General features: G+C 39.1%; 1 protein-coding gene across 1 annotated transcript in view; it reads left to right on the forward strand.

Moving 5' to 3' along the window:
* The first annotated feature begins 309 nt into the window (after positions 1-309).
* TM9SF2 (transmembrane 9 superfamily member 2) overlaps positions 310-27,907 on the forward strand; it is a 65,333-nt gene continuing 37,735 nt past the window's right edge. The window contains exons 1-3 of the mRNA XM_047858612.1: positions 310-665; positions 19,385-19,452; positions 22,768-22,861. Of these exons, the coding sequence (XP_047714568.1) occupies positions 498-665; positions 19,385-19,452; positions 22,768-22,861 (330 nt within the window). The 5' untranslated portion in view covers positions 310-497. The remainder of the gene's footprint in view (positions 666-19,384; positions 19,453-22,767; positions 22,862-27,907) is intronic.

The following is a 27,907-nucleotide window of genomic DNA, read 5'->3' on the forward strand; positions in this document are numbered from 1 at the left end:
GCAAGTACTTTCTGAAGCACCAAGTCTGTAACAGGAATGCCGCGGGCAGTGTGGTGAGGAAACCTGAAGATACGGGAAATTGAGCTAAGGCAGCTAGCCGGGGCACCAGCCCGACAAGTGGAATGCTCCTGGACTCCCCCAAGAGAGCACTAAATCGGAATTTGGGATGGGACCGAGAACGCGGAAGCAAGCAACCACCTACTCGGCCCCCTGAAAACCTGGAAAGTGGATTTCCTCCACGATCCCTCCCGGAAACTCCTCGGGGCGCTTGCGGCCCCTTTCACTGAGCATGTGCAGGCGGCGTTGCGCATGCTCTATCGAGCTCCGGTTCGGTTTCTGTTGCGGGACCCGCGGTGTTTCCTAGCGCCACCGGAACTGTCCATCGCGGGCCCGGCCTCCTTCAGCTCCCGCGGTCTTGTAGTCGTCTCCGAGCCTCCGCGTCCCTCCTTCCCTCTTCACCCCCTCAGCTCGGCTGCCCTTTCCCCGAAACAGCCGTCATGAGCGCGAGGCTGCCGGCGTTGTCTCCACCTCGGTGGTCGGGGCTGTTGCTGCTGTCGCTGCTGCTGGGGGCGGCCCCAGGCCCGCGTCCGGGCGCCGCCTTCTACCTGCCCGGCCTGGCGCCCGTCAACTTCTGCGACGAAGAAAAAAAGAGCGACGAGTGCAAGGTGGGTGAGGCCTGGCGGACCTTGAGTGCTCTGACCGAAGGGGAGGTCACCCTTGCCCGGGGAGCTGGGTTCCGAGGGAAGGGGGCGTAGCTGGGAGGGGGTCAAGTGTCCCGAGAAGCGCTTGGGGTCGCCCCGGCCCTAGGTCGGAGGTTCTGGAACGGCCTTTTGGGGGATAGATTCTGCGGGACTCCGTGGGCCTCAGGCTCGCCTCCCGTCTAGAGAACCAGGTAGCGCGAGCCGCTGTATTCCGTTTGCCTGGAAACGGGGACTATGTATGTATGGCGCTCCCTGTGAGTTGGGTGCTTGCGGGTCAGCAAGCGTTCCACGAATGAGTGTTCGCTCACAGCCCTATGTCCAGGTTTTCCAGTTACTTTTTATTTCATTGCTTCCGGTTTTATTCTACTTTCCTGGAACTCCTGGTTGGTTTTGAGAGCTTGTTTCTTTCTGAGACTTTGATATTTTAACTTCACGCTTAGCAGATGATTCGTTACTTGTGAATTGTAACAACTGCATTAATAAAGAGTTGCGGTAATGGTTGAGACCGATAATTTCTATCTCTTAAGTTAAAAAACATTTTTTAGTAGAAAACAATTTGTAAGATCCCACTATTTAGTTTCTCTGAGATTGTTTTAAACACTTCACAGAAGCAGAGGACAGGAGAAACTGGTGTTTTCTTCCTAGGGCAAAATCTTGAAAACTTTGATCTCTTAACGACGTTTACTCTAGGTTTTCAGTTTAACTGGTAGTGAAAGAGGCATAAGTAACTTCCTTTTAGATTATTCGGTATAGAGCATGACAGTATATATACATAACACAATTATTTTAAGTTGCTAACACCATTGGGGCATGAGGATCTCTAAAACCATTTATAATTTTATCAATTCAAATAATCATTCAGCAAACTTTTACAGTCTATAAATAGGTTTATTTACTAAGTTTGATTTTATTTTTAAAAGCTGGTGTTTATTTTATTACTACTAGTTTTACTGTAGCTGTGAATTTCAAGCTTATTTTAGGGCATTAAATAAGCTATTAAGTTTTTCATAGCATTTTACAGTTTCAGTTTTAAAATCTTGTGTCTCTAAAAATGTCTAAGGATCTTTAATGTTTATTCAAGTTGACAGTTACCACTTGCATTCTGTAACTTTCATGCCCTGCAGTGCAAGAGGCTTTCACTCTTTGGAGTAATGACTGAAAGAATATATATAGTGCTTATGAGTGGAAAAGAGAACTAGTCTTGAAAGCACACTGGTTTTTCCATTAAATATTTTAGTAACCAACCTTTAAAACCTAGTGTTTGGTCTTTAAATTTAAATTTAACAGCAATCCTATATTGTATTCCTAGTGCCTTAGAGACAAAAAATGTATCCCTGTCTTCTAGGGACCTCAACGTAAAGGGCATAAGCTTATGAACAGATTATCGAAATCTGATATGTTACAAAAGATGTATGTCCAAAGTGCTTTAAAACACAAATGACGAAACATCTGTGGATTGGAGTCTTTAGGGAGGAAGTGACATTTGAGATGGACTTCAGAAAATGAATATGACTGAAATTTACAGTTGGCTTGCCACTTAGATTTTTGTTTTCTCAATAGGACCTTCTTAGGTCCTACTTTTAGGACCTTAGTACTTAAAAGTAGCTACTTTTAAGTTAACTTTTGATTAATTTCAGGGAGTCCTTTGGGATTTTTAATTTTCAAAGCTACAGGGATAAAAAAGTCAAAACAAAAATTTTTTTTTTTTTCTGAAGCGTTTGGATTTCGTCTTTGTTGCCAGCTGCTCTCACATCTTGGTCAAAGGAAACTATTCTTAGGAGAGCAGAAAGATGTCCCTTTTGCACTTTTTTTCCTACAATTTGACCAACTGGGATGGAGAATTTGAAGTAAACTTCAGTATATCTTCTTGTTGCCTCTCAAAGGAGAAAAACAGTAAATAATTCAAATTTTCATTACTTCATTCAGGGTATTTACAGTTTTTTTCTCATCTAGTCCATATTTAAAGAGGACAGTCATGTATATACTGTTCAGAAAAGCTGAAGGGAATTTTGGGGGGTGTGGGGGGAGAGTGCAAGCGGGGAAGGAGCAGAGAGAGGGGACAGAGATCCAAAGTGGGCTCTGTGCTGACAGACTGACAGCAGTGAGCCTGATGTGGGGCTCGAACTCATGAGCCGGGAGATCATGACCTGAGCTGAAGTTGGAGGCTCAACCCACTGAGCCACCCAGGTGCCCTGGGAATTATTTTTAAAATAAATAATGAAAAGTAAAATGTTGTGGATGGGAAAAATTATTTTCAGAAGATGCTGTTAGAATAGGGAATCAGGAGTTAGATGAATTGGGTAGGACACTGATACTGTTCCTATCATTTTTTTCCATCTGTAGAATAGGGATAATCTTATTTGATTGTTATATATTTCCCTTGAAAAGTATTTTGCATTTGTTCGAGAAAACACATATTTATTAGTTGTGATATTATAAAATGTTTATAAATATAGAGATGAAACAAGTATATCTTTAGCATATGTAATTTTTGTAGTGTAGTCATATTTACAGTGTCCTCCATTCAGCTCACTATGTACATTATTGAGAAACATTCAAAAGAACCCTGAGGATTTGGTCATTTTCTTCTCCCAAAATTATTTTATATTCAATTTACTGACAGAAATAGGAGTCCAGTGAACATAAAATTCTATTTATGATGCTCTAACTTCTGATTTATGATCTTTATAGGCCATCGTAAATACTGTGACTGTGTTCTGGTGGGTTCCTTTTTTTTTTTTTTTTAACTTACTATGATTATACGTATGTACATTTGAATATCAACATAGTACACATTCTTACTGGTTTTTATTGACCATATAGTATTTTATTCTATTACTGTGCTGTGGTTTGTTTAACCATTTCTTGCCTGTAGGGCATTGAGATTGGTCCCAATGTTTTTCCTTATAAATAACTTTGCTAGAGTATATTTAGCAGGAATTACTTGCATATTCCCAAAAATAAAATTACTAGGTCAAAGGCAAGAAGCAATTTTATAGCTCTATTTAATATTGCCAGATTTCTTTCAAAAAAGATAGGTTTGATTTATATGCCTTTAGCTAAATGATTCCCTGGATCTCCACAATATTTTATCATTTTTATTTATCATTTTATTAACTATATGATGGTACTGAAAGCATTTTTTTAAATATTTATTAGAGAGAGAGCACAAGCAGTGTAGGGGCAGAGGGAGAGAGAATCCCAGGGAGGCTCCGTGTTGTCAGCTCAAAGCCTGACTTTGGGGCTTGATCCCACAAACCCTGAGATCATGACCTGGTCTGAATTTGAGTCAGATTCTCAACTGACTTAGCCACCCAGGCACCCTGGTACTGGAAACATTTTTATTTTTTAATTTTTAAAATTTTTTAACATTTATTTATTTTTGAGAGAGAGAGAGAGACAGAGACAGAGACAGTGTGAGAGGGGGAGGGGCAGAGAGAGAGAGGAGACACAGAATCTGAAGCAGCTCCAGGTTCTGAGCTGTCAGCACAGAGCCCGACGTGGGGCTCGAACCCACGAACCGTGAGATCATAACCTGAGCCAAAGTCGGAAGCTCAACTGACTGAGCCACCCAGGCGCTCTGGTACCAAAAACATTTTTTTTGTAAATTGTTTTTAACGTTTACTTATTTTTGAGAGAGAGAGAGAGAGAGAGAGAGAGAGAGAGAGACAGAGCACAAGCAGGGGAGAGGCAGAGAGGGAGGGAGACACAGAATCCAAAGCAGGCTCCAGGCTCTGAGCTGTCAGCATGGAGCCTGAAGCAGAGCTCAAACCCACAAACTGTGAGATCATGTCCTGAACTGAATGCTTGGCTGACCGAGCCACACAAGCACCCCCCGAAAACATTTTTAATGCTGTATTGCTTTCATTGCTATTAAGTTTTCTCTTTTTTCTTTTGTCTTTTGTTGTTAGCTTTTGAAACCATAGTAATAAAGGCTTAAACTGTGGTAATCTGGTCCTCTGGAATCCATTTTACTTTCTTAAAATCAAAGGACACTGTATTGACTACCATAAATAGAATAAAGCCCTGACCAGAAATTAATAGATCTGCACAGAGTAAAATGTGCAGTTCTAATCTACTTTGCAAAAGTTTGGATCATCTCTGTTAGCTGCTGCATCCTATTTAGCTTTAGATTGAGTCTTCAGTGTGCTGAGCGGCTCTCTGATGGCTAATAGCTGATTAGTGAGCAGTTCACGCTGCATTTAACTTCCAATTAATTGTTGGCTTGTCAACATGAAATCAGATGGAATAACTAAACTCTCCAAAACATCTGCCACTTTTTTACTGTTTATGGATTGTGTTCTTAGATGAAAGATTAAGATTTTCTTTCCTGTCCCGTAAGGAAAAATCACCAAATATACCCCATGGTATATATATAAAAAAAAAAAAAAAAAAAAAAAAAGAATGTTCAAGTTAATTAGTGTAACAACTTTTTGATAAAAATGAAACAATAAGAATCATAAGTTCTTTAAATTGAAGTATAGTTGACACACAATGTTAACATTAGTTTCAGGTGTGCAACATAGTAATTAGACAAGTCTACAACTCTTACCATACAGCACTATTACAATACCACTGACTGTGTTCCCTATGGTGTACCTTTCATCCCTGTGACGTACTCATTCCATCTCATGCCATAACTGGAAGCCTGCACCTGCAACTCCATCCATTTTGCCTAACACTACATCCCCTTCCCCTCTGGCAACCACCAGTTTGTTCTTTGTATTTATGGATCTGTTTCTGCTTCTTTTTTGTTGTTTATTCCTTTATTTTTCAGGTTCCATATATGAGTAAAATCATCAGTATTTGTCTTTCTTTATCTGACTTATTTCACTTAGTTATAATACCCTCTAAGTTCGTCCATGTTATTGCAGATGGCAAGATCTCATTCTTTTTTATGGCTAAGTAATATTCTGTGTGTGTGTGTGTGTGTGTGTGTGTGTGTGTGTGTGTGTGTGTACACCGTATTTTCTTTATCCATTCATGTATAGATGGGGACTTAGGTTGCTTCCATATCTTGGCTATTGTAAATAATGCTACAGTAACCATCGGGTGCATATATATTTTCAAATTAATGTTTTTGGTTGTTGTTTTTGTTTTTGTTTTTAAGGTAAATGCCCAGTAGTGGAATTAGTGGATTGTATGGTATTTCTATTTTTAATTTTTTGAGGAACCTCCATCCTGTTTTCCACACTTCCACTGTTCCATCGACAGTGCACAAGTGTTCCTTTTCCTCCACATCCTTGCCGTCATTTGTTGTTTCTTGTCTTTTTGATTTTAGCCATTCTGACAAGTGTGAGGTGATATCTCATTGTGGTTTTGATTTCATTTCCCTGATTATGAGTGATGTTGAGCATCTTTTCATGTGTCTGTTGGCCATCTGCTTTTTTAATGTTTATTTTTGAAGGAGAGTGAGAGTAGAGAGAGAGGGACACACAGAATCCAAAGCAGGCTCCAGGCTTTGAACTGTCAGCACAGAGCCCAACGTGGGGCTTGAGATCATGACCTGAGCCAAAGTCAAACACTCCTGAGCCACCCAAGCGCCCCAAGTTCTTTATATATTTTAGACAATAACTTCTTATCGTATATATCTTCTCGCATTCAGTAGGTTGTCTTTTCATTTTGTTGGTTTCCTTTCCTTCCATTTTGTTGGTTTTCCATTTCCAAAGCAAAAGCTTTATATTTTGATGTAGTAGTCCCAATAGTTTATTTTTGCTTTTTTTCCCCTTCCATGAGGAAATATATCCACAAATATGTTGCTAAGACTGATGTCAAAGAGATTGCTGCCTGTGTTTTCTTCTGGGAGTTTTATGGTTTTAGGTTTTACATTTAGGTCTTTAATCTATTTTGAGTTTCTTTTTGTGTATGGCATAAGAGTGGTTCAGTTTTCCAAGCACCATTTATTGAAGAGACTGTCTTTTCCCCATTGTAAATTCTTGCCTCCTTTGTTATAAATGAATTAGCCATATAAGCATGGCCTTGTTTCTGGGCACTCTTTCCTGTTTTATTGATCTGTGTGTCTGTTTTTGTGTCAGGATCATACTGTTTTGATTACTGTGGCTTTGTAGTATATCTTGAAATCTGGGATTGTAATGCCTCCAGCTCTGTACTTTCTCCAGATTGCTTTGGCTATTCAGAGACTTTGGTGGTTCCATACAAATTTTAGGTTGAATTGTTCTGGTTCTGTGAAAAATACTATTGGTATTTTGATAGGAATTACGTTGTATCTGTAGATTGTCTTAAGTAGCATGGACATTTTTTTTTTAATGTTTATTTTTGAGAGGGTGCAAGCGGGGGAGGGGCAGAGAAAGAAGGACAGAGGATCCAAAGTGGGCTCTGCATGGAGCCCCGTGTGGGGCTTGAACTCACAAACCATGAGATCATGACTTGAGCTGAAGTCGGACGCTCAACCGACTGGGCCACCTAGGTGCCCTGAGGTAGTATGGACATGTTAACAATATTCTTCCTGTCCATGAGCATAATGTATCTTTCCATTTGTTTGTGTCATCTTTAGTTTCTTTCAGCAGTGTTGTATGGTTTTCAGAGAACAGGTCTTTTACCTACTTGGTTAAGTTTATTTCTAGATACTTTATTCTTTTGAGTGTAATTGTAAATGTCATTGTTTTCTTAATTTCCCTTTCTGCTACTTTGTTATTAGTGAATAGGAACGCAACAGGTTTCTGTATATTTATTTTGTGTCCTGCAAATTTACTGAGTTCATTTATTACTTCTAATAGTTTTTTGGTAGAATCCTTAAGGTTTTATGCACATTATCATGCTATGTGTCATAGTGAAGTTTTACCAGAATCGTACTTTTTTTCTTTTTTTCAGAATAGGACTTTTTAAAATGTTTATTTACTTTTGAGAGGGACAGATTGTGAATGCGTGAGGGGCAGAGAGAGGGAGACACAGAGTCCAAAACAAGCTCCAGGCTCTGAGCTGTCAGCACAGAACTAACTACATGTGGGGCTCAAACTCACCATGAGATCATGACTTGAGCTGAAGTCAGACTCCTAACTAACTGAGCCACCCAGGTGTCTCCAGAATCATACTTTTAAACATCCTTTCTTGGTAGTTATTTTTAGAAACGTTTAATAAATTGTTATTTTGGGAGTAGTTGCCTATAAATATGGAATAAGTAAAACTTAAGAGAATAGTTCTAACTATTGCTTTGAACAGATAGAATGTATAATTACTTGTTTTAATTTGACCATAGATATAGTTTGAAGATTTTGAAATGTCTAAAAAATATATGATTACACATGAACTTACTGATATAATTGATATGTATTTACTTCTTGGTATTTAGTTTCATGTTATCAGAGTTTTCTTTGGAATAAGAGATTGACTCTTAGCTTCTAGAAACTAATCAGTGTATGTGGGTTACTGATAATGTTTCATATATGAAATTTGGCATTGGGATGACTTTGACTATGATAAATTCACGTTCTAACAACTGTTTTTCCTTTCTGTGAAAAAGTACATGGAGCTTAGTTAGAAAGTTTGCTTTCAGAAATGAAATTTTTGAGTAAAATTATTTTAAAACCGTGATTGTTCTTGGGTGGTTGGGTCACTCAGTCAATGAAGCATCTGACTCTTGATTTTGGCTCAGATTGTGATCTCCCACTTCATGAGTTTGAGCTCCCTATCAGACTCTGCACTGACAGTGCAGAGCCTGCTTGGGATTCTGTCACCCCGCTTCTCTCTTTGCCCCTCCCCTGCTTGTGCTCTCTCGCTCTCTCTCTCTCAAAATAAATAAGCTTAAAAAAAAAACAACAACAACTGTGGTTATTCATTATAGTGGATTTGGGAGCTAGGAATGGGAGAGCAAGCAAGGTCAATATGGATAAAGTACTGCCCTGCTGTTGGCTCTCCACAAAGGGAAGCCCTTCCAAAGGTATATATTTGAACATGTGAAACAAAGCCACAGACGTGGGCTTTATACCCCACACCCTCAACATACTCACAGAGACACACATAAGTTCTAGAGACTGATCTGTACTCTGTGGGTCTTAGAGCCCAATTCTTAAAGCTCCTACTTCCTATCCTTCCTCACTTTTTTTTTTTTTTTTTTAAATCAGTGTCCTTTTAGAAAGTGTTAGAGGGGCACCTGGGTGGCTCAGTCGGTTAAGCGGCTGACTTCAGATCAGGTCATGATCTCGCGGTCCGTGAGTTCGAGCCCGTGTCGGGCTCTGTGCTGACAGCTCAGAGCCTGGAGCCTGTTTCAGATTCTGTGTCTCCCTCTCTCTCTGACCCTCCCCCGTCTGTCTCTCTCTGTCTCAAAAATAAATAAATGTTTTTAAAAAAAAAATTTTTTTAAGTGTTAGAGTTAATTGTAGCTACTTTAAATGTGCTCTACAAAGTTTTTCTTTGTTACCATTAAAATTAAGTATTGATGAAAGCCTTTGGAGGAAACTTTTGAAATATTTTTTCTTTGCTCTTATTCTCAACTTTCAAACCTATTTATTGCCCTATGCTAATCATAACAATAAAGACTACAATTTGTGTACTTTGTGTCTTAGTTAATCCTCTCAACAACCCTGTGATTTGTAAATGGGAAAACTGAAGCTGGATAAGATGTAGCAACACTCTCAAGTGTATATACCTAGCAAGTGGTGAAGTGAAGATGCGCCCCCTAGAGTGTGATTTTGACGTTTGCGCGCTGCTGTATGTTCCACACTGAGTACTCCCTACCTCTTCTGCCTTACTCTGGAGCTCCCTGGCTTCCACAATTGATGCAATTTTAACCTATGTAATTTTTGAGTAGTCAGATTTTGTATTTATTCCTTTCTTTGATACAATCTAAAATTGAAATTTTGTTTTTCAGTGAGATAGAGATAAAAGAAGAACCTTAGTATCTTAGGAAATCAGCTTCAAGGCATTGCTAGTTAGATAACTCATAGTTCATGAGCATCCATTTATGAGTTTCACCATTTCCATTGGGATTGTTTTATCACGTCTGAGTTAAGATTTCCCTTTGGAAATTTTCCCACTGTGGACCTCTCCAATATTAAGCAGTTGAAATGTCCATAATTTTCCTTTTCTGTGGCTATGCCCTGATATCTCAAACCCTTTTATGATTAGTCAGTTGCTTTGAGTCTTATTCAAAGTCACATTTCTTCTCTGAATATTTCTTTCTACCTTGAAAACCAGTCATAGGTGTGGGTTAGGATAGATGTGACAGCAAGGAAGGTGGAATAAAGCAAAACAAGGGAACAAGAAAGTGAGAAAAATGCAGTTCTGTGGCATGGCACACATGGCTTAAAGCAATAAAACGAAGTATAGTTGTGACCAAAGCTGGGATCACATGTAGAATGGGCAGATTAGGACCAGAAATAAAATTGTACATTTGGGGTGGGAAAGGATTTAGAAGGGAGACCATAGCACTCTAAATTAAATGAACTATTTCCATAAAAAATTTCTTAGGGTAGGATTGCTTTAGGATTTATATGTAACTTCCTTGTACATTTATATGTACATATTTATATGTAAAGTGTTTAATGTTGTCACAGCTTTTCATGCTTATAATAACTCTGTTGGGACATTTTGAAAGTGGGAATGTGAAGTAACCTTTAAAGCACTTCAGTGATATTTTGGAGTTGGCTGTGTCCATTTAAGGCAGATTTCTAGGAGATGCACTTAATTAACTTTTGGATGGGAAATAAAGATGTTTAGAGTGGAAAGTGACCATAAAATTAATCAAATATTGTCATTTTATAGCACATTGCTGTTTTAATGATAAAAAAACTAAATCCCTTGGAGATTCAGTAACTACCCAAGAATTTATAAATAACATTGTCACTTTTTTCTTTTACTTTCTTGAATGTATGTCTTATCTCTCCATCTGGATTAGAAATTCTTTGAAGACAAGTGTTCTGTCTTTTGTATTATTTCACTCACAATGTCTAGTATTATGGGCATTAAATAAATGTGTTGAATGAATGACTTTCTCGTGGTTGTTCAGGATTTTTTGTTCTTGTACATTTCAAATTCTGTTTCCTCCTATTTAATATTTATTTTGAAGTCATCTTTTCTTCTCTAGAACAGCTTTCCACACTAAATTTTAATCTTTCATCTTTATTTCTTACTGCATTGATTTGGCTTCTGTCACTGAAGTCTACTTTCAACTTTTACCTTTTTCCAACTTTTAATTGTGACACTTTTCAAAATTTAAAAAAGTTGACGGAATAGTATAAAGATCACCTGTATATCCATCTAGACCTCTGGAGCCAACAGTTGTTTATATTTTTCCTATTTGTTTTATCTGTGTATTTATATTTTTTAGGGATAAACGTCATGATGTTTATAGCATACTTTTGCCTTTTGTGAAACCACATAAACTCACTTTTTCTTTACAATTTTTAACATTTTATCTATGCCATATTACAAGGATTTCATTCTTAAGATATTTTTTAAATATTCATTTACTTGGAGCAAGAGGCGGGGGGAGGGGATTGGAGGGACAGAGAGAGAGGCAAGAGAGAATTCCAAGCAGGCTTCGTGCTGTCTGTGCAGAGCCCGAAGTGGGGCGTGATCTCACAACTGTGAGATCATGACCTGAGCCAAAATTGAGAGTTGGACACCAACCTAGGTGCCCCCTTAAAATATTTTTGAAATTTTGTGTTTCAGTGTAAGAATTGATACTTAAGATAGAGATTTCTAAATGTAGCATATTTACAAATACGTTGTAAATTGCTCTTTTAATTTTGAAGAAGAGGATGCAAGTGAGTGAGGGGCAGAGAGAGAGGGAGAGAGAATTCCATGAGGGGCAGAGAGAGAGAGAGGGAGAGAGAGAGAAGCGGGTCTCACCCAAAGCATGGCTCGAACTCACCTGAAGCAGGGATGGAACTCATGGACCTTGAGATCATGACCTGAGCCAAAGTTGGGATGCTTAACCAACTGAGCCACCCAGGCGCTCAGCTCTATTCCTTGTTAAAGATATCATTAATTGTAATTTACGTTTCTTAGCATGTTGTGAGACAATAATTCTCAAATTTTCAGATTCTTACAATTTAAAGGAAGAATGAAAGTGCCACAGAAATAGCCAAGATGAACTGAATATACAAGGTGTGTTTTGATTAGCTTACTGAATAATAGAAAAAGGTCCATAATTTCATGGTGATATTTGTGACAAACTAACTTTCCTATAAAAGTAAGTGTGAAAAAGTGTCAGAAGAGACAAGAAGGAAAAGACGTACAGGACTGAGAGCAGCAGAGGTGAAAAGTGATGGTAGCAGCACTTGAGTTCACGTAGTTTTTTGAGTTAGCAATCCAGTTTTTGAACTTATGTCCTTAAAGTAGAGCAAGCAATTCCTAGTTCGTAAGGTTATTAGGAGAATTGTGCGTGGTAACTCTTACCTGCCCCTTCCCTGGGCTAATAGCTGAGAAGAGGTCAATTAATGGGCAGAAACAGTAGATCAGAAGGCTACTGTCTTAGTGTCCTTTAATGGGAAGGAGGAGAAACTCTCCATGTTATTCTTATACTGACAAATATTCAGATTCAGTAATGTCTATTTTCTCTGAAATAGTAGTAGTAGCTATGTTTATTTAGTCATTATCTTACAATTCTTGTGTGCCAACTGTATACCAGCTTCTGTATTGTTACCTGTTTTGTTATTTCATTTCTCAAATTCAAAATTACTACTTGATGAAAAGCACATATTTATTAAAAGTAGCAGACTTAGGATTTGAAATGAATTCAGGAATCTGATGCTATGCAGCCTCCAATCTGAAGTTGTGTTCCCTGCTTATGTGTTGGGTGTAAAAATAAACTCTGTTTTTAGGTGAAAGATTTGTGAGAAGGATTGTTCTTTGGAGTTGGCTATTTTGGAAAATTTTGTGGGCAGCCTTTTAAATCACAAGGCAAGGCTAAAACATATGTTTTGTAACTCTTTTGTTATTAGGAGTAGAATTTGAAGCTACTTTACCAGGTCAGGAAAAGTTGACAGATAAAATTAATTTAATGGGAATTTGATATTAGATAAAATGCCATGGATAAGATGAGTAAAAACTAATAATGTGCAAATAAAGTAGGAAGGGGAAGTGTGTGTGGGTCTCTGCGCTATAGACCAAAATGAGTATGTGGGAGTAATTAGTCAAGTGATACTAAATTATATAAACAGAAGACTAACATGATATCTTCAATAAAATTTTCCTGATTTGTGGAGTTATTCAAAATACACTTAACAGTAGATTTAGAGGGAGCCAGTGAATGTAATTTCTAAAATTTTGACAAGATTGTCTTTTAAAAAGATTAAATTGGAATTTAAACTGGTATGGGTTAGCTTGGGCAGAGTAGGCTAGGCAGTAAATTCATGGGGAATGGTGAAAACCGTGGGAGATAGAGACAGACTTCCAGGACAAGTGCCTGAGGCCTATTTGGATCTTAAATTTAGCGAAGAGAATGCACGTGAGATGTTTTAATGTGCCAGCAGTATTAAGTTGCCATGTGTAACACACTGTAAAGTCAATGGGACTGTATTTCCTGGAGTGCTCTTAAATCTAAGAGAGCAAAGAGTGGAGCGCCTGGGTGGCTCAGTCAGTTAAGCATCCAGTGTTGGCTTAGGCCCATCTCACCACTTGTGAGTTCAAGCCCCGCATCGGGCTCTCTGCTGTCAATGCAAGCCCCGCATCTGGCTTTCTGCTGTCAATGCGGAACCCACTTCGGACCCTCTGTCCATCTCTCTCTGCCCCTCCTACGCTGGCATTCTGTCTCTCTCTCAAAAATAAATAAACATTTAAAAAAAGAGATGGGGCACCTGGGTGGCTCAGTCGGTTGAGCGTCCGACTTCGGCTCAGGTCATGATCTCACGGTTGGTGGGTTCGGGTCCCACGTTAGGCTCTGTGCTGACGGCTCAGAACCTGGAGTCTGCTTCAGATTCTATTCTGTGTCTCCCTCTCTCTCTGTCCCTCCCCTGTTCACACTCTCTCTTTCAAAAATAAATAAACATAAAAAATTTTTAAAGAAAACAATAAAATAAAAAATAAAAGAGAGCAAAAAGTAAATTAATTTGGTCGTGGACAAGTTAAAAAGGTATACTTTAAGAAAATCAAATAATATATTTTTGAGATGATGAGTTGTGAGCTATCATTTATAGAACATGGGAAAGAGATGAAGAATGTCATTGAAGCATTTATGCTTATGGCCAAAAGGCTAATGAAAAACAATGTCATTCTATGTATACATGACACTTTGATGTCTAAACCTTGAATTCTGCCTGTAATTCTTTTTTTTTTTTTTTTTTTTTTTTAACGTTTATTTATTTTTGGGACAGAGAGAGACAGAGCATGAACGGGGGAGGGGCAGAGAGAGAGGGAGACACAGAATTGGAAACAGGCTCCAGGCTCTGAGCCATCAGCCCAGAGCCCGACGTGGGGCTCGAACTCACAGACCGTGAGATCGTGACCTGGCTGAAGTCGGACGCTCAACCAACTGCGCCACCCAGGCGCCCCTCTTTTTTCTTTTTTAACGTTTATTTCTGAGGGAGAGAGAGAGACCGAGTGTGAGCAGGGGAGGGGCAGAGAGAGAGGGAGACACAGAATCCGAAGCAGGCTCCAGGGTCTGAGCCATCAGCACAGAGCCTGACACGGGGCTCGAACCCACACACCGGGAGATCATGACCTGAGCCGAAGTCAGATGCTTAACTGACTGAGCCACCCAGGTGCCCCTCTGCCTGTAATTCTTAATGACATACCTTTTAAGAAAGGTATGAGAGTAGGGTGAGGTCCTGAGAAAAGCAGCTGGCATGATCAAGGAGATAATTGAAAAGATTAAGACCTTTCTGTTTTGAAAGATTAATACTCAAAGGAGATAGGAGAAAGTCAGAAAATGAAAATAGGGTTTTCTCTCACTGTATAATCCTGTAGCCAAAAGATGTGTCATGAAACTTCAGAGTGAACGTCATAGGCTAAGCAAAAATTCTTGTCTCATCCATTGAGTAGAAATGGAAGAAAATTTTACCCTAAATTTATATGCCCTTGGACAGTGTCCTGAAATTTTTCACATGGCAACAGCTCTTTGGACCCTATGCCCTATTTTGGGTTCTCTAAGATGTTAATTTATGGAATATTGAAAAATAGCTAGAAAGCAGAGCTCAAAGGTTGTCCAGTCCAGTGTGCAGACTGCTTTTATAGGGCCCTTGAGCTAAGAATTGCATTTATATTTTTAAGTGATTGGAAAAATTTGAAAGAATAATAGTGATGAATGAAAATTACATGACAATCGAATTTCAGTGCCCATAAATAAAATTTCATTGGGCTACAGCCGCACTCATTTCACCTGTGTAACATCTGTGGCTGCTTTCATGCTGTACGTTGGCAGAGACTGTAAACTTCAAAGCCTAAAGTGATTACTTTCTGGCCCTTTAAGAAGTTTACTGATCTTGGGGGCATCTGGGTGGCTCAGCTGGTTAAGCATCTGATTTCAGCTCAGGTCATGGTCTCGTGGTCAGGAGTTCGAGCCCCCCTGCATCAGGCTCTGTGCTGGCAGCTCAGTGCCTGGAGCTTGCTTCGGATTCTGTTTCCCTCTCTCTAACCCTCCCCTACTCACACTCTATCTCTATCTCAAAGAATGAATAAACATTACAAAAAAAAAAAGTTTGCTGATCTCTAGGATAGACTAACAACTTTAGAGTTAATTTTTAGGCAAAGAAAAGATTGTAGTGATTAGAGTAAAAAATAATAAGTATATGAAAAGGGCATATAAATGTTACTAAGCAGCATTTCTTTATGTTACTGTGCTTTCTGGTACAGAAGCCATTAGCCTCCTGTGACTTTTCAAACATAATTAAACAATTCAGTCCTTTAACCCTGCTAACCACATTTTAAGTGACAAATGGCCATGTGTGTATTTGACAGTGCAGATAAGAATATTTCCATCATTGGGGCGTCTGGGTGGCTCAGTAGGTTAAGCGTTCAACTCTTGATTTTGGCTCAGGTCACAATCTCATGGTAGTGAGATTGAGCCCTGAGTAGTGCTCCATGCTGACAGTGTGGAGCCTGCTTAGGATTTTCTCTCTCCCCTCTCTCTGCCCCTTCCCTGCTCTTTCTCAAATAAAATAAACTTAAAAAGAAAAAAGTAAAGTTAAAAAAAAAAAAAAGAATATTTCCATCCTTCTTTAAAGTCCTGTTGGGCATTGCTGCATAATAGTGACTACTTAGTATTTTGTACCAAGTACTGCTCTGGAATCTTCTTAAAACAGCTTGAAGCAGGAGTTAATTATTACTTCCATTCTACAAATGAGAAAACTGAGTTAAGTGAAGAAACTTACCCAGGATCACATAGCTAGTAAACGTCATTTTCAGGATTTAAACTCAGGCAGCGTAGCTTCAGAGTCCCTGCTCTCGATCACTTTGTACTGAATGAAGTTGAAAGTAAGGAATAGGTTTAATTGTGGCACAAGGGATTCAACTTCCGTGGTGAAAATGTGGCTCTACAGATTTTGAAACTGAAAACCTAGAAAGTTCTATAGAATATAATAGCTGCGTTTCTTCCTAAAAAGAAATCTAGAAATGTGAACTGGATTAGCTTTTTAGGGATCTTTCAGTCTTCATTAAGATACATTAAATAGAATGCTTAGATTCTCAAGTATCTTCATAGCAGTGTTGATCTCTTATAATTAGTGAAAATTATTTGGGCAGAGTAAGCCATCAACTGGGAAATTTGCCTTCACAACAGTTAGGTTTAGGTATATTTGTGTTAATTATTCAAGCATTCTGTAATGCTTACATGTCATGTCCCATTATCTTCTTAGCTAAAATTTAAACCAATGATAAAGAATGTTTTATGCAAGGACACACAGTTAAATTTTTTGTGTATGTTTGAGACAGTGTTGCCATTGAGTAATTTCATTTCCTTATAATTTTAGGGATTGAATATGATACTGTTTTCACTGCTATATACAAAGACTAATGTTTTATCTTCCATTGTATATTAGGAATATCGGGTGAGCATTTATTTTGGCAAAAGAGCAGTGTAGTTTAGGCATTTCCTATTCTGAATATCATTAAATTCATTTGCTTTTATTCACTTAACAAATATATAGCATTTCATGTCTTAGGCACTGTTTTTAAGTACTTTATAAATGTTAACTCATTTAATCCTCATACCTCTATGAGGTAAATACTGTATCCCCATTTTGCAGATAAGGAAACTGAGATGTTAAATAACTTGACCAAATAGTAAGTGCTGGGATTTGAACCCAGGCAAACTGGCCCTAGAGTCTGTATCCTTTGCTTTTCCAGTGGCAGTGTATTTTTTGTACAAACTACATCAAACATCTTGTCTCACCTTTGGGATATTAACAAGTATAGAGGACTGCTTAGTCCACAGTACCAGTGAACAAGATCAAAGTGACAAATGTGGCTTTATGCCATTCCAGGTAGCCCCATGATTAGAGTCCAGAGACAGCCATAGCAGTCTAACTCTATTAATATACTTATCCAAGGTAAACAGCTCCTATGTAAATGTTTTTGGTTAGCACGTAAAGCACTTCAGGGCATAAATTACTTACTAGCTTCTTCAACCTTAACTAAAGAATTCTGTCATGAATTGCAGTGAGCCCCTATTGAGAGTGGATATGTATTTTGGGTTCTGCAGAACTTCAAATATATCTTGGAGACATTTGGGGAGCTTCAGTAGGAAGTATGGCTTGGGCAAAAGGCATGAACAGACACTTTCAAAGAAGACATCTAGACGGCTAACAGACACATGGAAAGATGCCCAATATCACTCATCCTCAGAGAAATACAAATCAAAACCACAATGAGATACCACCTTATACCTGTCAGAATGGTTAAAACTAACAACTCAGGAAACAACAGATGTTGGCGAGGATGTGGAGAAAGGGGACACTTTTGCACTGCCCGTGGGAATGCAAACTGGTGTAGCCACTCTGGAAAACAGTGTGGGGATTCATCAAAAAATTAAAAATAGAGCTACCCTATGACCCAGGAATTGCACTATTAGGTATTTATCCAAAGGATACAAAAATGCTGCTTTGAAGGGGCACATGCACCCCAATGTTTATAACAGTGCTATCGACAATAGCCAAAGTATGGAAAGAACCCAAATGTCCATCAACCGATGAATGGATAAAGAAGAGGTGGGGTGCCTGGGTGGCTCAGTTGGTTAAGTATCTGACTTTGGCTCAGGTCACGATTTCATGGTTTGGGAGTTCGAGCCCCACTTCGGGCTCTGCTGTCAGTGCAGAGTCCACTTCAGATCCTGTTTCTCTCTCTCTTCCTCTCTCTTACAAAAGTAAACATTAAAAAAAAAAAAGAGGCTTGGTATATATATGTATAATACATACACACACACACACTGGAATATTACTTGGCAATCAAAAAGAATGAAATCTTGCCATTTGCAACAACATGGTTGGAACTAGAATATATTACGCTAAGCAAAATAAGTCAGTCAGAGAAAGATAAGTATCATATGATTTCACGCATGTGGAATTTAAGAAACAAAACAGGTGAACATAGGGGAAAGGAAGGAAAAATAAGATAAAAACAAAGAGGGAGGCAAACCAGAAGAGACTCTTTTTTTTTAAATAACTTTTTAAAGTTTATTTTATTTATTTTGAGAGAGAGAGAGAGAGAGAGAGAGAGCGAGCACAGCAGGGACAGAGAGAGGGAAATAGAATCCCAAGCAGGCTCTGCACTGTCAGTGCGGAGCCTGTTGTGGAGCTCGAATTCACCAACCACGAGATCATGACCTGAGTCTGAGCTGAAACCAGGAGTCGAACGCTTAACTGACTGAGCCACCCAGGCACCCCCAGAAGAAACTCTTAAGTACAGAGGATAAACTGAGGGTTGCTGGAGGCGTGTTAGGTGGGGCTATGGGCTAAATGGGTGACAGGCTTTGAGGAGGGCACTTGTTGGGATGAGCACTGGGTGTTGTATGTAGTGATGAATCACTAAATTCTACTCCTGAAACCATTATTACACGATATGTTAACTGACTTGGATTTAAATAAAATTTTAAAAATAAATTGGAAAAAAAAAAAAAGCTGAACTATAAAAAATAAATAAATAAAAGGAAGTATGGCTTTAAATTAGCCTGTATTTCCTAGGAAGGTGATATAACTTTTCTCCTCTTTCCCCATTGTGGAATTTGATTTGGTCTTTGTGAATTTCTTCACTGTTATTACCTTTGTAGTTAAGCACTCTCCAATTGAATCAGAGCAGTCCTCCAAAGTTAAATCATCTTTCCATTGTCTATCTCCTGTCTGTTTAAGAGCAGTGGTTGTATTTCTAGTATAGTTGATCTAGAAATTTCTTCTGACTTGGAAGCATTTCTTGACTGCTATGAGAATGTTTAAGAAAAAGTTGTTTAAAAATAAAAATTATTTTTGTGCTGCAGAATGAAATATTGATTTTGAAAAACAGACTTTTAAGAATGGCATCTATATTGACATGATGAATGATTTAAATATCTTAATTTTTAAGAAATTTTACAACTTAAAAAACATTTAGAAATTATTGGAGACATTTTCAACTATGAAAATATTTTGTTGTAATTTAACTGTATATAAGCCCACTTAGTGAATGGATTTATGAGAGAAATGTTTAAATATCATAAAGTTTTAATTTCAAACACGTCAAATTATTTTTCAGTTCTAAACATGACTTAAGTTTTGATCTCCAGTTTATATTCTAATTCTGTGTTTCCTCATTTTCAGGCTGAAATAGAACTATTCGTGAACAGGCTTGATTCAGTGGAATCTGTTCTTCCTTATGAATACACAGCGTAAGTTTTTTAGCTTGATTTTTATATAAAATTGCATGTAACTCGGGTTGCCTGGTTAGCTCTGTTGAGTGTCAGTCAGTTGAGTGTCCGTTGAGTGTCCAACTCTTGATTTTGGCCCAGGTCATGATCCCAGGGTCATGGGATCGAGCCCAGCATTGGGCTCCATTCTGAGCATGGATCCTGCTTAAGATTCTCTAAAATAAAAAAATAAAATTGTATACGACTTATCAGAATTTTGTACTTTTAGAATTTTATTTTCTCCATAGTTATGGATAAATTTATATGTGCTTTAAAAATGTACAGGGCCTAAAAACATTTTTTAAAGGGTATTCTTTATTCCAAGGTAGGGTTAGAATGTGAAATGTGATCTTTTCAATAGAAGCACCAACTAAAACAGTGGATTTCCTTTTTTATCTCAGTGGACAAAAAGCCATTGTGTTTTCTTTCAATGTTTTAATTATAGGGGCACCTGGGTAGCTTAGTCACTTAAGTGTCCAACTTTTTTTTTTTTTTTAATGTTTATTTTTAAGAGAGAGAGCAATCCAGAGCATGAGTCAGGGAGAAGCAGAGAGAGAGTGGGAGACGCAGAATCAGAAGCAGGTTCCAGGCTCCATACTGTCAACACAGAGTCCGACGCAGGGCTCGAACTCAGTAACATGAGCTGAAGTCTGATGCCCAACCTACAGAGCCACCTACGTGCCCCATGAGTGTCCAACTCTTGATTTCAGCTCAGGTCATGATCTCATGGTGGTGAAATTGAGCCCTGAGTTGGGCTTAGTGCTGATAGTACAGAGCCTACTTGGGATTCTTGCTCTTCCTCTCCCTCTCTGCCACCCATCCCCCAATAAATAAATAAACTTAAAAAAATAGATTTTTTAATTATAAAAATACTCAAAAGATTTTTAAGTTTATGTATTTATTTTCAGAGAAAGAGTGCATGTGTATGCCGTGTGAGCGAGCAGGGGAGGAGCAGAGAGAGGGGGAGAGAGAATCCCAACAGGCTCCGCACCGTCAGCCCAGAGCCTAACAGAGGCTCAATCCCACCAACCGTGAGATCCTGACCTGAGCAGAAATCAAGAGCCCGAAGCTTAACTGACTGAGCCACTCAGGTGCCCCCAAACTCCACATAATTTTAAACAAAATTCTTTTTTTTTTGTTTTTATATGTTTATTTTTGAGAGAGACACACACAGGGCGAGCAGGAGAGGGACAGAGAGAGAAAGAGACAGAATCTGAAGCAGGCTCCAGGCTCTGAGCTGTCAGCACAGAGCCTGATGTGGGGCTCAAACTTATCAATGGTGAGATCATGACCTGAGCTGATGTCAGACGCTCAACCAACTGAGCCACCCAGGTGCCCCTTAACAAAATTCTTATGTCCTTCATAATCAATCCCCAGAAATAATTGCTTTGTTTTCTGCTCCTCCTACATTTTTTTCTCTGCATATTCTAATGTACCTAACCACATCTATACATTTTTGTTTTAAACAAAAGTAGTTTTGCACCTTGTTTTTCTCATCTAATCTTTTCACGTTAATACACAGCCATAGCTACCCCAGTCTTTTTCGTAGTTGTTTATGCTTTTTTTGTTTTTTTTTGTTTGTTTTTTTGTTTTTTTGTTTTTAACGTTTATTTATATTTGAGACAGAGAAAGACAGAGCATGAACGGGGGAGGGTCAGAGAGAGAGGGAGACACAGAATCGGAAGCAGGCTCCAGGCTCTGAGCCATCAGCCCAGAGCCCGACACGGGGCTCGAGCTCACGGACGGTGAGATCGTGATCTGAGCTGAAGTCGGACGCCCAACTGACTGAGCCACCCAGGCGCCCCTTGTTTTGTTTTTTAAAGTAAGCTCTCACCCAGTGTGGGGCCTGAACTCATGACCCTGAGATCAAGAGTTGCATGCCCTACCAACTGAGCCAGCCAGGCACCCCTGTTTGTTGTTTCATTGTAGAGGTTGTGTAGAGTTGTGTATAATTTGTTCCACTATATCTCTGTTTTTGAACATTTTATTATTTTAACTTTTTTGATATTATAAAAAAATTTTTATGTATATATAACCTTTATTCATTTGATCACTATATACCCTATTGAGTATAAAACAGTTCCTAAATTTTATCTGGCTTCTAAATTTTTGTTGTATTTAAGAGGTTTAAAAGAAAATATGTGCTTACTATAGAAAAACACACACCAAAAAGTGAGACTATCCTATTAGAATCCAGATGCCTAGCTACGTATTAGAAGGAAGTACAACATTCATAAATGGATGGACTGTTATTTATGTAACTATTGGAGACGAGACCTAAATGCTCTTTTCAGTTTTTGTTTCTTTTGTTTTGTTAAATAAACAAACATATTTCCTGAAATCTTTGTGGGATGTATCGGGGAAAATTCAGTGGATCTCTTACGTCCACTACATGGAAAGTCTTCATTTGAGGACTTCCTGGCCCCAGTTTTGTGGGTTTGTTTTTTTTTAAGATTTTTAAGTAATCTCTACGCCCAACGTGTGGCTCAAACTCACAATGCCAAGATCCAGAGTTGCATGCTCCACCAACTGAGGCAGCCAGGCGCCCCCAACCAGCCTGTTTTTTTATCACCGAAGATTCATCTTTGTTTTGGGAATCTAATCTGTAGCCATCACTGCATGGGTCCTGAGTGCTCCCATATCATTCCAGAATGAACACAAGAACTGTCCTTTAATTTTCTGTAGCAAAGCTGAAATTTGACTGTAATGTTTAAAGCAAATTATTTTGAAACCTGGGTAATAATACAAGGGAATTACAGAGAACCTTATAGCTGACTGATTATGGCTTCTTCACAATTCTCTGCTCTCTAGGGTCTGTCTTGCCATGCTTCTCATGTTGGGATGTGTTAGCCATTGTATAGGGATGAGGCATAAACCCAGGGAACTTTGACATATCTTCCTGAAATGTTATTATTAATTAAAGCTTTGGATTAGAAAGTTAGAACAAAAGGAAATAAGTTAATGGAAAATTTGCTTGAAGAAGAAAGATACCAGTTTTATCATTGGAATGAACAAAAATAAGTATATCGTGTTAACTTTTTAAATTCTGTAATTTACATCTTCATAAAAGATATTTAGACATCAAAGTTTTCTCGGGCATAATTTTCTGACGTTTTGCTTTTTTGCTTTGGGGAGATGTACATGGAACTTGGAGTGTGAATATATTTCTTATTCAACTACTAGAGCTACTGGAATGATCAGTACTTAATTTCTGCCCTCTAGATTGAATAGGGGCTTGATATGTCATTGTTTCCTTTTATGTGTAAAAGCTTAAATACTTCCCCCCCCCCCTCCCAGGTTTGATTTTTGCCAAGCATCAGAAGGAAAACGCCCATCTGAAAATCTTGGTCAGGTGTTATTTGGGGAAAGAATTGAACCTTCACCATATAAGGTTGGTATTCAGTGTGACATAGAGGTCATTTAGTTGTTCCTTTCTTTCTCATTCATTCTTTTTTCTTTATTTTTTCCTTGCAGAAAAGCCTAAGATAACTTAGCTGTTATATCTAAAGAGGATTTCATTTCTCTTTTAGCTCTGGGAATAATTTTTTAATGTTACGGTTTAGAAGGATCCCTCTCCTCATGATATGTCATGGATAAATTTGTCTTAACAAACATTCATATATCAGTTGTTTTTTTTTTTTAATTTTTTTAACATTTATTTATTTTTGAGAGACAGAAAGAGACAGAGCATGAGCGGGGGAGGGGCAGAGAGAGAGAAGGAGACCCAGAATCTGAAGCAGACTGCAGACTCTGAGCAAGCTGTCAGCACAGAGCCTGATGCAGGGCTTAAACCCACAAACTGCGAGATCATGACCTGAGCCGAAGTCAGATGCTCAACCAACTGAGCCATCCAGGCCCCCCTCATATATCAGTATTCTAAATGATAAGTTGGTGGCCTAAAGGATAGGACTCAAGACGCTCTTCCTTATGTTACAGAGGGACCAGAAACCCAGGCCTCCGTCATGAAAAGTTGCCGCAGCTGCTCCACATCTCCTTCTCCCTCTTTGGGAGTATTCATACATATTTACCTACTCTCTCCTAGCAAGTATAGCACTACTTGGGTTCCCCCATTGGGGGTTTTGGGAAGCTAACCTTTCTCTTTTGACCATTGAAAGTATATTTGGAATGTTCTCGGTATATTTTTAGAAACCAAACTAAGCAAAATATAAGATACTGTCTTCAATGTATGTACTCCATCATCACCCAGAATTACTCCTTTTTTTTTTTAGTTTATTAAAAAAATTTTTTTAATGTTTATTTTTGAGAGAGAGAGAGAGAGAGAGAGAGAGAGAGTGGGGGGGAGGGGCAGAGGGAGGGTGAGACACAGAATCTGAAGCAGGCCTCAGGCTCTGAGCTGTCAGCACAGAGCCGGACACAGCGCTCAAACCCACAAACCACAAAATCATGACCTGAGCTGAAGTCAGATGCTTAACTGACTAAGCCACCCAGGCACCCCTATTTATTTATTTTGAGAGAGACAGAGAGAGTGCAAATCAGGGAGAGGCAGGGAGAGAGGGAGAGGGAGAAGGGGAGAGAGAGAGAGAGAGAGAGAGAGAGAGAGAAAGAAAGAAAGAAAGAAAGAAAGAAAGAAAGAAAGAAAGAAAAAGAAAGAAAAAGAAAGAAAAAGAAAGAAAGAAAGAAAGAAAGAAAGAAAGAAAGAAAGAAAGAAAATCCCAAGCAGTCCCCACACTGTCAGGACAGAGCCCGATGTGGGGCTTGATCCCATGACTGTGAGATCATGACCTGATCCGAAATCAAGAGTTGGATATTCAACTAACTGAGCCACCCAGGCGCTCCCTGGAATTATTCTTTTAAATCTGTAAACACTTAAGCCTATTTTTCTTCCATGTTGTGCAGTACCCTGTTCATTTTACATCTTTTCCCCCTGCTACACAAAGAATGATGCTCACTCTCTTTTAGAAAAATTAAACTAGTTTATCATAACAATGTATCACCATGTAAAAACTTAAATGATGCAGAATAATATGAAATGAAAAGTAAGTCTTTCTCCCCCTACCCCCAGTTTTACATCAGTTTCTTTTTTTTTTTAATTAAAAAAAATTGTTTTTTAACGTTTATTCATTTTTGAGAGACAGAGACAGAGCATGAGTGGGGAAGGGGCAGAGAGAGAGGAAGACACAGAATCTGAAGCAGGCTCCAGGCTCAGAGCTGTCAGCACAGAGCCCGACGCGGGGCTCGAACTCACGAACCGTGAGATCATGACCTGAGCCGAAGTCAGATGCTCAACCGACTGAGCCACCCAGGCGCCCCATTACATCACAGTTTCTTATTAATCTTTCCTGAAATTTCCCATGTACTTACAACCATATATAAATAAAATTAGACTTGACTTGTTTATGATTTAACATATTATTCTGCACTGTGAATTTTTCCTTTAAATCTCTACTTTGGACATCTCTCTGTATTCATTTTAATTGCTGTAACTTGACTCCAGGTTTTATTCCCCAGGCTAATTCCTCTCTCAGTGTCTCATCCTTGTCTTCTATGAGTTAGACCCTATGGTTAGCTGCCTTCTCTGCTTCTCACTAAGCACTGCCATCTATTTTCTTTGGCACTTCATTGCGCTGAGCATCTGTCCAGCAAATCCCCAAACCTAGAGTTGTCCCACTACCCACCTAATCCCCTCTAACACTACACTACACTGGGGAAAAGACGCATAATTGTGCAAGTTTAGTCCACATAAGTATATGATTTTACAGTTTTCAACCATAAGTCCTCTTAAAATAATAACAATTTTAAAATTTCTACCCTAAAAATGCCCGTAGTTTAAAATTTTTTCAAAGACAGATTTGAAGGCATATGGGATGAGGCCACTGGGAAGGAAGGAGCTCAAAGTATATGGACATGGGTATTACTGTGCCGGGCAAGCATATTAATTGTGTATCATCCTAATTGTGTATCACTCCCTGATGTGATATTTTGAAAGATTACTTTGGAAGTTATTGTACTGTTTTTATAGTAGAGGGTGATTTTCAGGCATATTTATTAAATTATATAATCAACTTAAGATATTCCTGTGGTGCCTCAGCCCCATCATTCTGTTTAGTTATGCTTTTGCCTTGACAAATAATGGAAGGAAAGAGCATCAATAACATTGTCAGTGAACTTGAGGGACAGCAGGAGTTTCTTGCAGTAAACAGCTCATAGCAGGTTGCAGATAAACAGAGGAAAGGCCAGCAAAATATTCAAACCCCGGAAGAAGTTTGTCCCTTTGGGGAAGAAATTTAAGAAGAATTTAAGGAAGAATTTAAGGGCAAATTCTGTCCATGGTAGGTTCCCTCCAGGATATATTTATTTACAGGAAAAGACAGCCTTGCTTATGCAAAGGACCCTTCTTCTAGGCCTAGTACTTTGCACATTTAATTTTGAACCAGGAGTTGAGGTAAAATAGAACAGGAGTGCTTTAAATTGGAGAGACGTGCATTTCACATTTTGTATGAGTTTCCTAGGAGTTTTTAGGATCAAGATTTGTGCTAAAACAAAATCTTTAAGTCCCCCAAGCTTAAAGAGACAGAGTAGGCATTTCTTAAGACTAAGGCATAGGTAAACAGAAACATGGGGATAAGAGATTAGATTTTTGGGGCTCCTGGATGGCTCAGTTGGTTGAGCGTCCGACTTCGGCTCAGGTCACGATCTCGCGGTCCGTGAGTTCGAGCCCCGCGTCGGGCTCTGGGCTGATGGCTCGGAGCCTGGAGCCTGCTTCCATTCTGTGTCTCCCTCTCTCTCTGCCCCTCCCCCGTTCATGCTCTGTCTCTGTCTCAAAAATAAACGTTAAAAAAAAAAAAAAGATTAGATTTTCATTCAAGTCAGCCATAAATGCAATGACTCATATTTTTCAGTATTGATTCAGTATTCTTTGTCCTTTATTTTCATAGAATTTTGCCTTATTTTTTAACGTTTATTTTTGAGAGAGAGAGAGAGAGAGAGAGAGAGCGAGCGAGCACGAGTCGGGGAGGAGCAGAGAGAGAGGGAGACCCAGAATCTGAAGCAGCCTCCAGGTTCTGAGAGCTGTCAGCACAGAGCCTGGCATGGGGCTCAAACTCACAAACTGTGAGATCATGACCTGAGCCAAACTCTGATGCTTAACCACCTGAGCCACCCAGGCACCTCTTATTTTGCCTTATTTTAGATCTGCAGTAAAAACAATGGTAACAACCAGCAACAAAACAAAACCTCAAATCTGCTTTGCTGTCTTTTATCTATGACTGCTGTTGAGGTCAGGAAAACAAGATTGTGTGTGTTATGTGAAGCTGGAGCCACATTCTCAGGGTCATAGACTCATCCCAGATCTAACCAGTCATCCATATTCATTTGCTCAGTTAGTATGTTCGTGCCAGGCACTGTGGTAGGTATGGCATGCAGCAGTGATCGGAGACAAAAATCTCTGTCCTCATGGACCTTATATTCTGATGAGGAGAAGGAAACAAAATGAATTACTAAAGTACATACTGTGTCCATTGCTGATGGAAAAACTATCAAAAATAAGTCAGGGAAGGTGAATGAAGAATTGGCAATTTTAAATGGGCCAGCAGAAGTCTTGCTGAGTGAGAAGGTAACATTCGAGCAAAAGACCTGAGGCAAGTAAAGGAGTGAACCATGTGAATATCTGGGGGAATGTTCTCTGTGAAGATAGCAGCACATGCACCCGTTCTAAGATGTGAGCTTGCCTGGTGGGCTGAAGGTACAGAAATAGTTGGTGTGACTTGTGCGAGTGAGCAAGATAGAGAATAGCAGGGAATGAGGGCAGAGAAACAATGGGACCATATCACATAGGAACTCCTAGGCCACTGTAAAGACTTTGGCTTGTATATCTGAGCAAGATGGTTAACACTGAAGGATATTGAGTAGGCTTAAATTTTAACAGGATCACTAGGGCTGCTGTGTTGAGGAGGACCATGGGAGAGCAAGGAGAGAAGCCAGGAGACTGGTTAGGAGGCTGACACAATCGTGGAGACCCGATAATAGCTCAGACCATGGAGTATAGGAGTAGGTGTTGTGTTGTCAGAATCTCAAAAGCTGGCTACATTTTGAAGGTGGGGTCAGTACAACAGAATTTGCTAAGGGATGGCATGTGGGGTGTGGATTTCCTGTTTTCTAGAATGGGACAGTCTGGGAAGAGCAGGTTTGGGGGGAATGGGAAATTAGGCATCTAAATAGAGATGTAAACACTTGAATATATGTGTCTGGCATTGGAGGAGGGGTTCAGCCTAGGTATATACATTTGAAAATCATCATTGGTGTAAAAATCAGTGTATCAGGAACTCATGAGATCCCCAAGGGGGTGTGGGTATAGATAATGAAGAGGAGGATTCCAAGGATTGAGCCTTGGGGCACTCGGTGTTACTAGGTGAGGAAGATGAGAAGGATTCAGCAAAAGAGACTACCTCAAAGGTGGGAGGATTACATGAGTTAATAA

Source organism: Prionailurus viverrinus, chromosome A1 (assembly GCF_022837055.1).
Source record: "Prionailurus viverrinus isolate Anna chromosome A1, UM_Priviv_1.0, whole genome shotgun sequence".
Classification (NCBI taxonomy): Eukaryota; Metazoa; Chordata; class Mammalia; order Carnivora; family Felidae; genus Prionailurus; species Prionailurus viverrinus.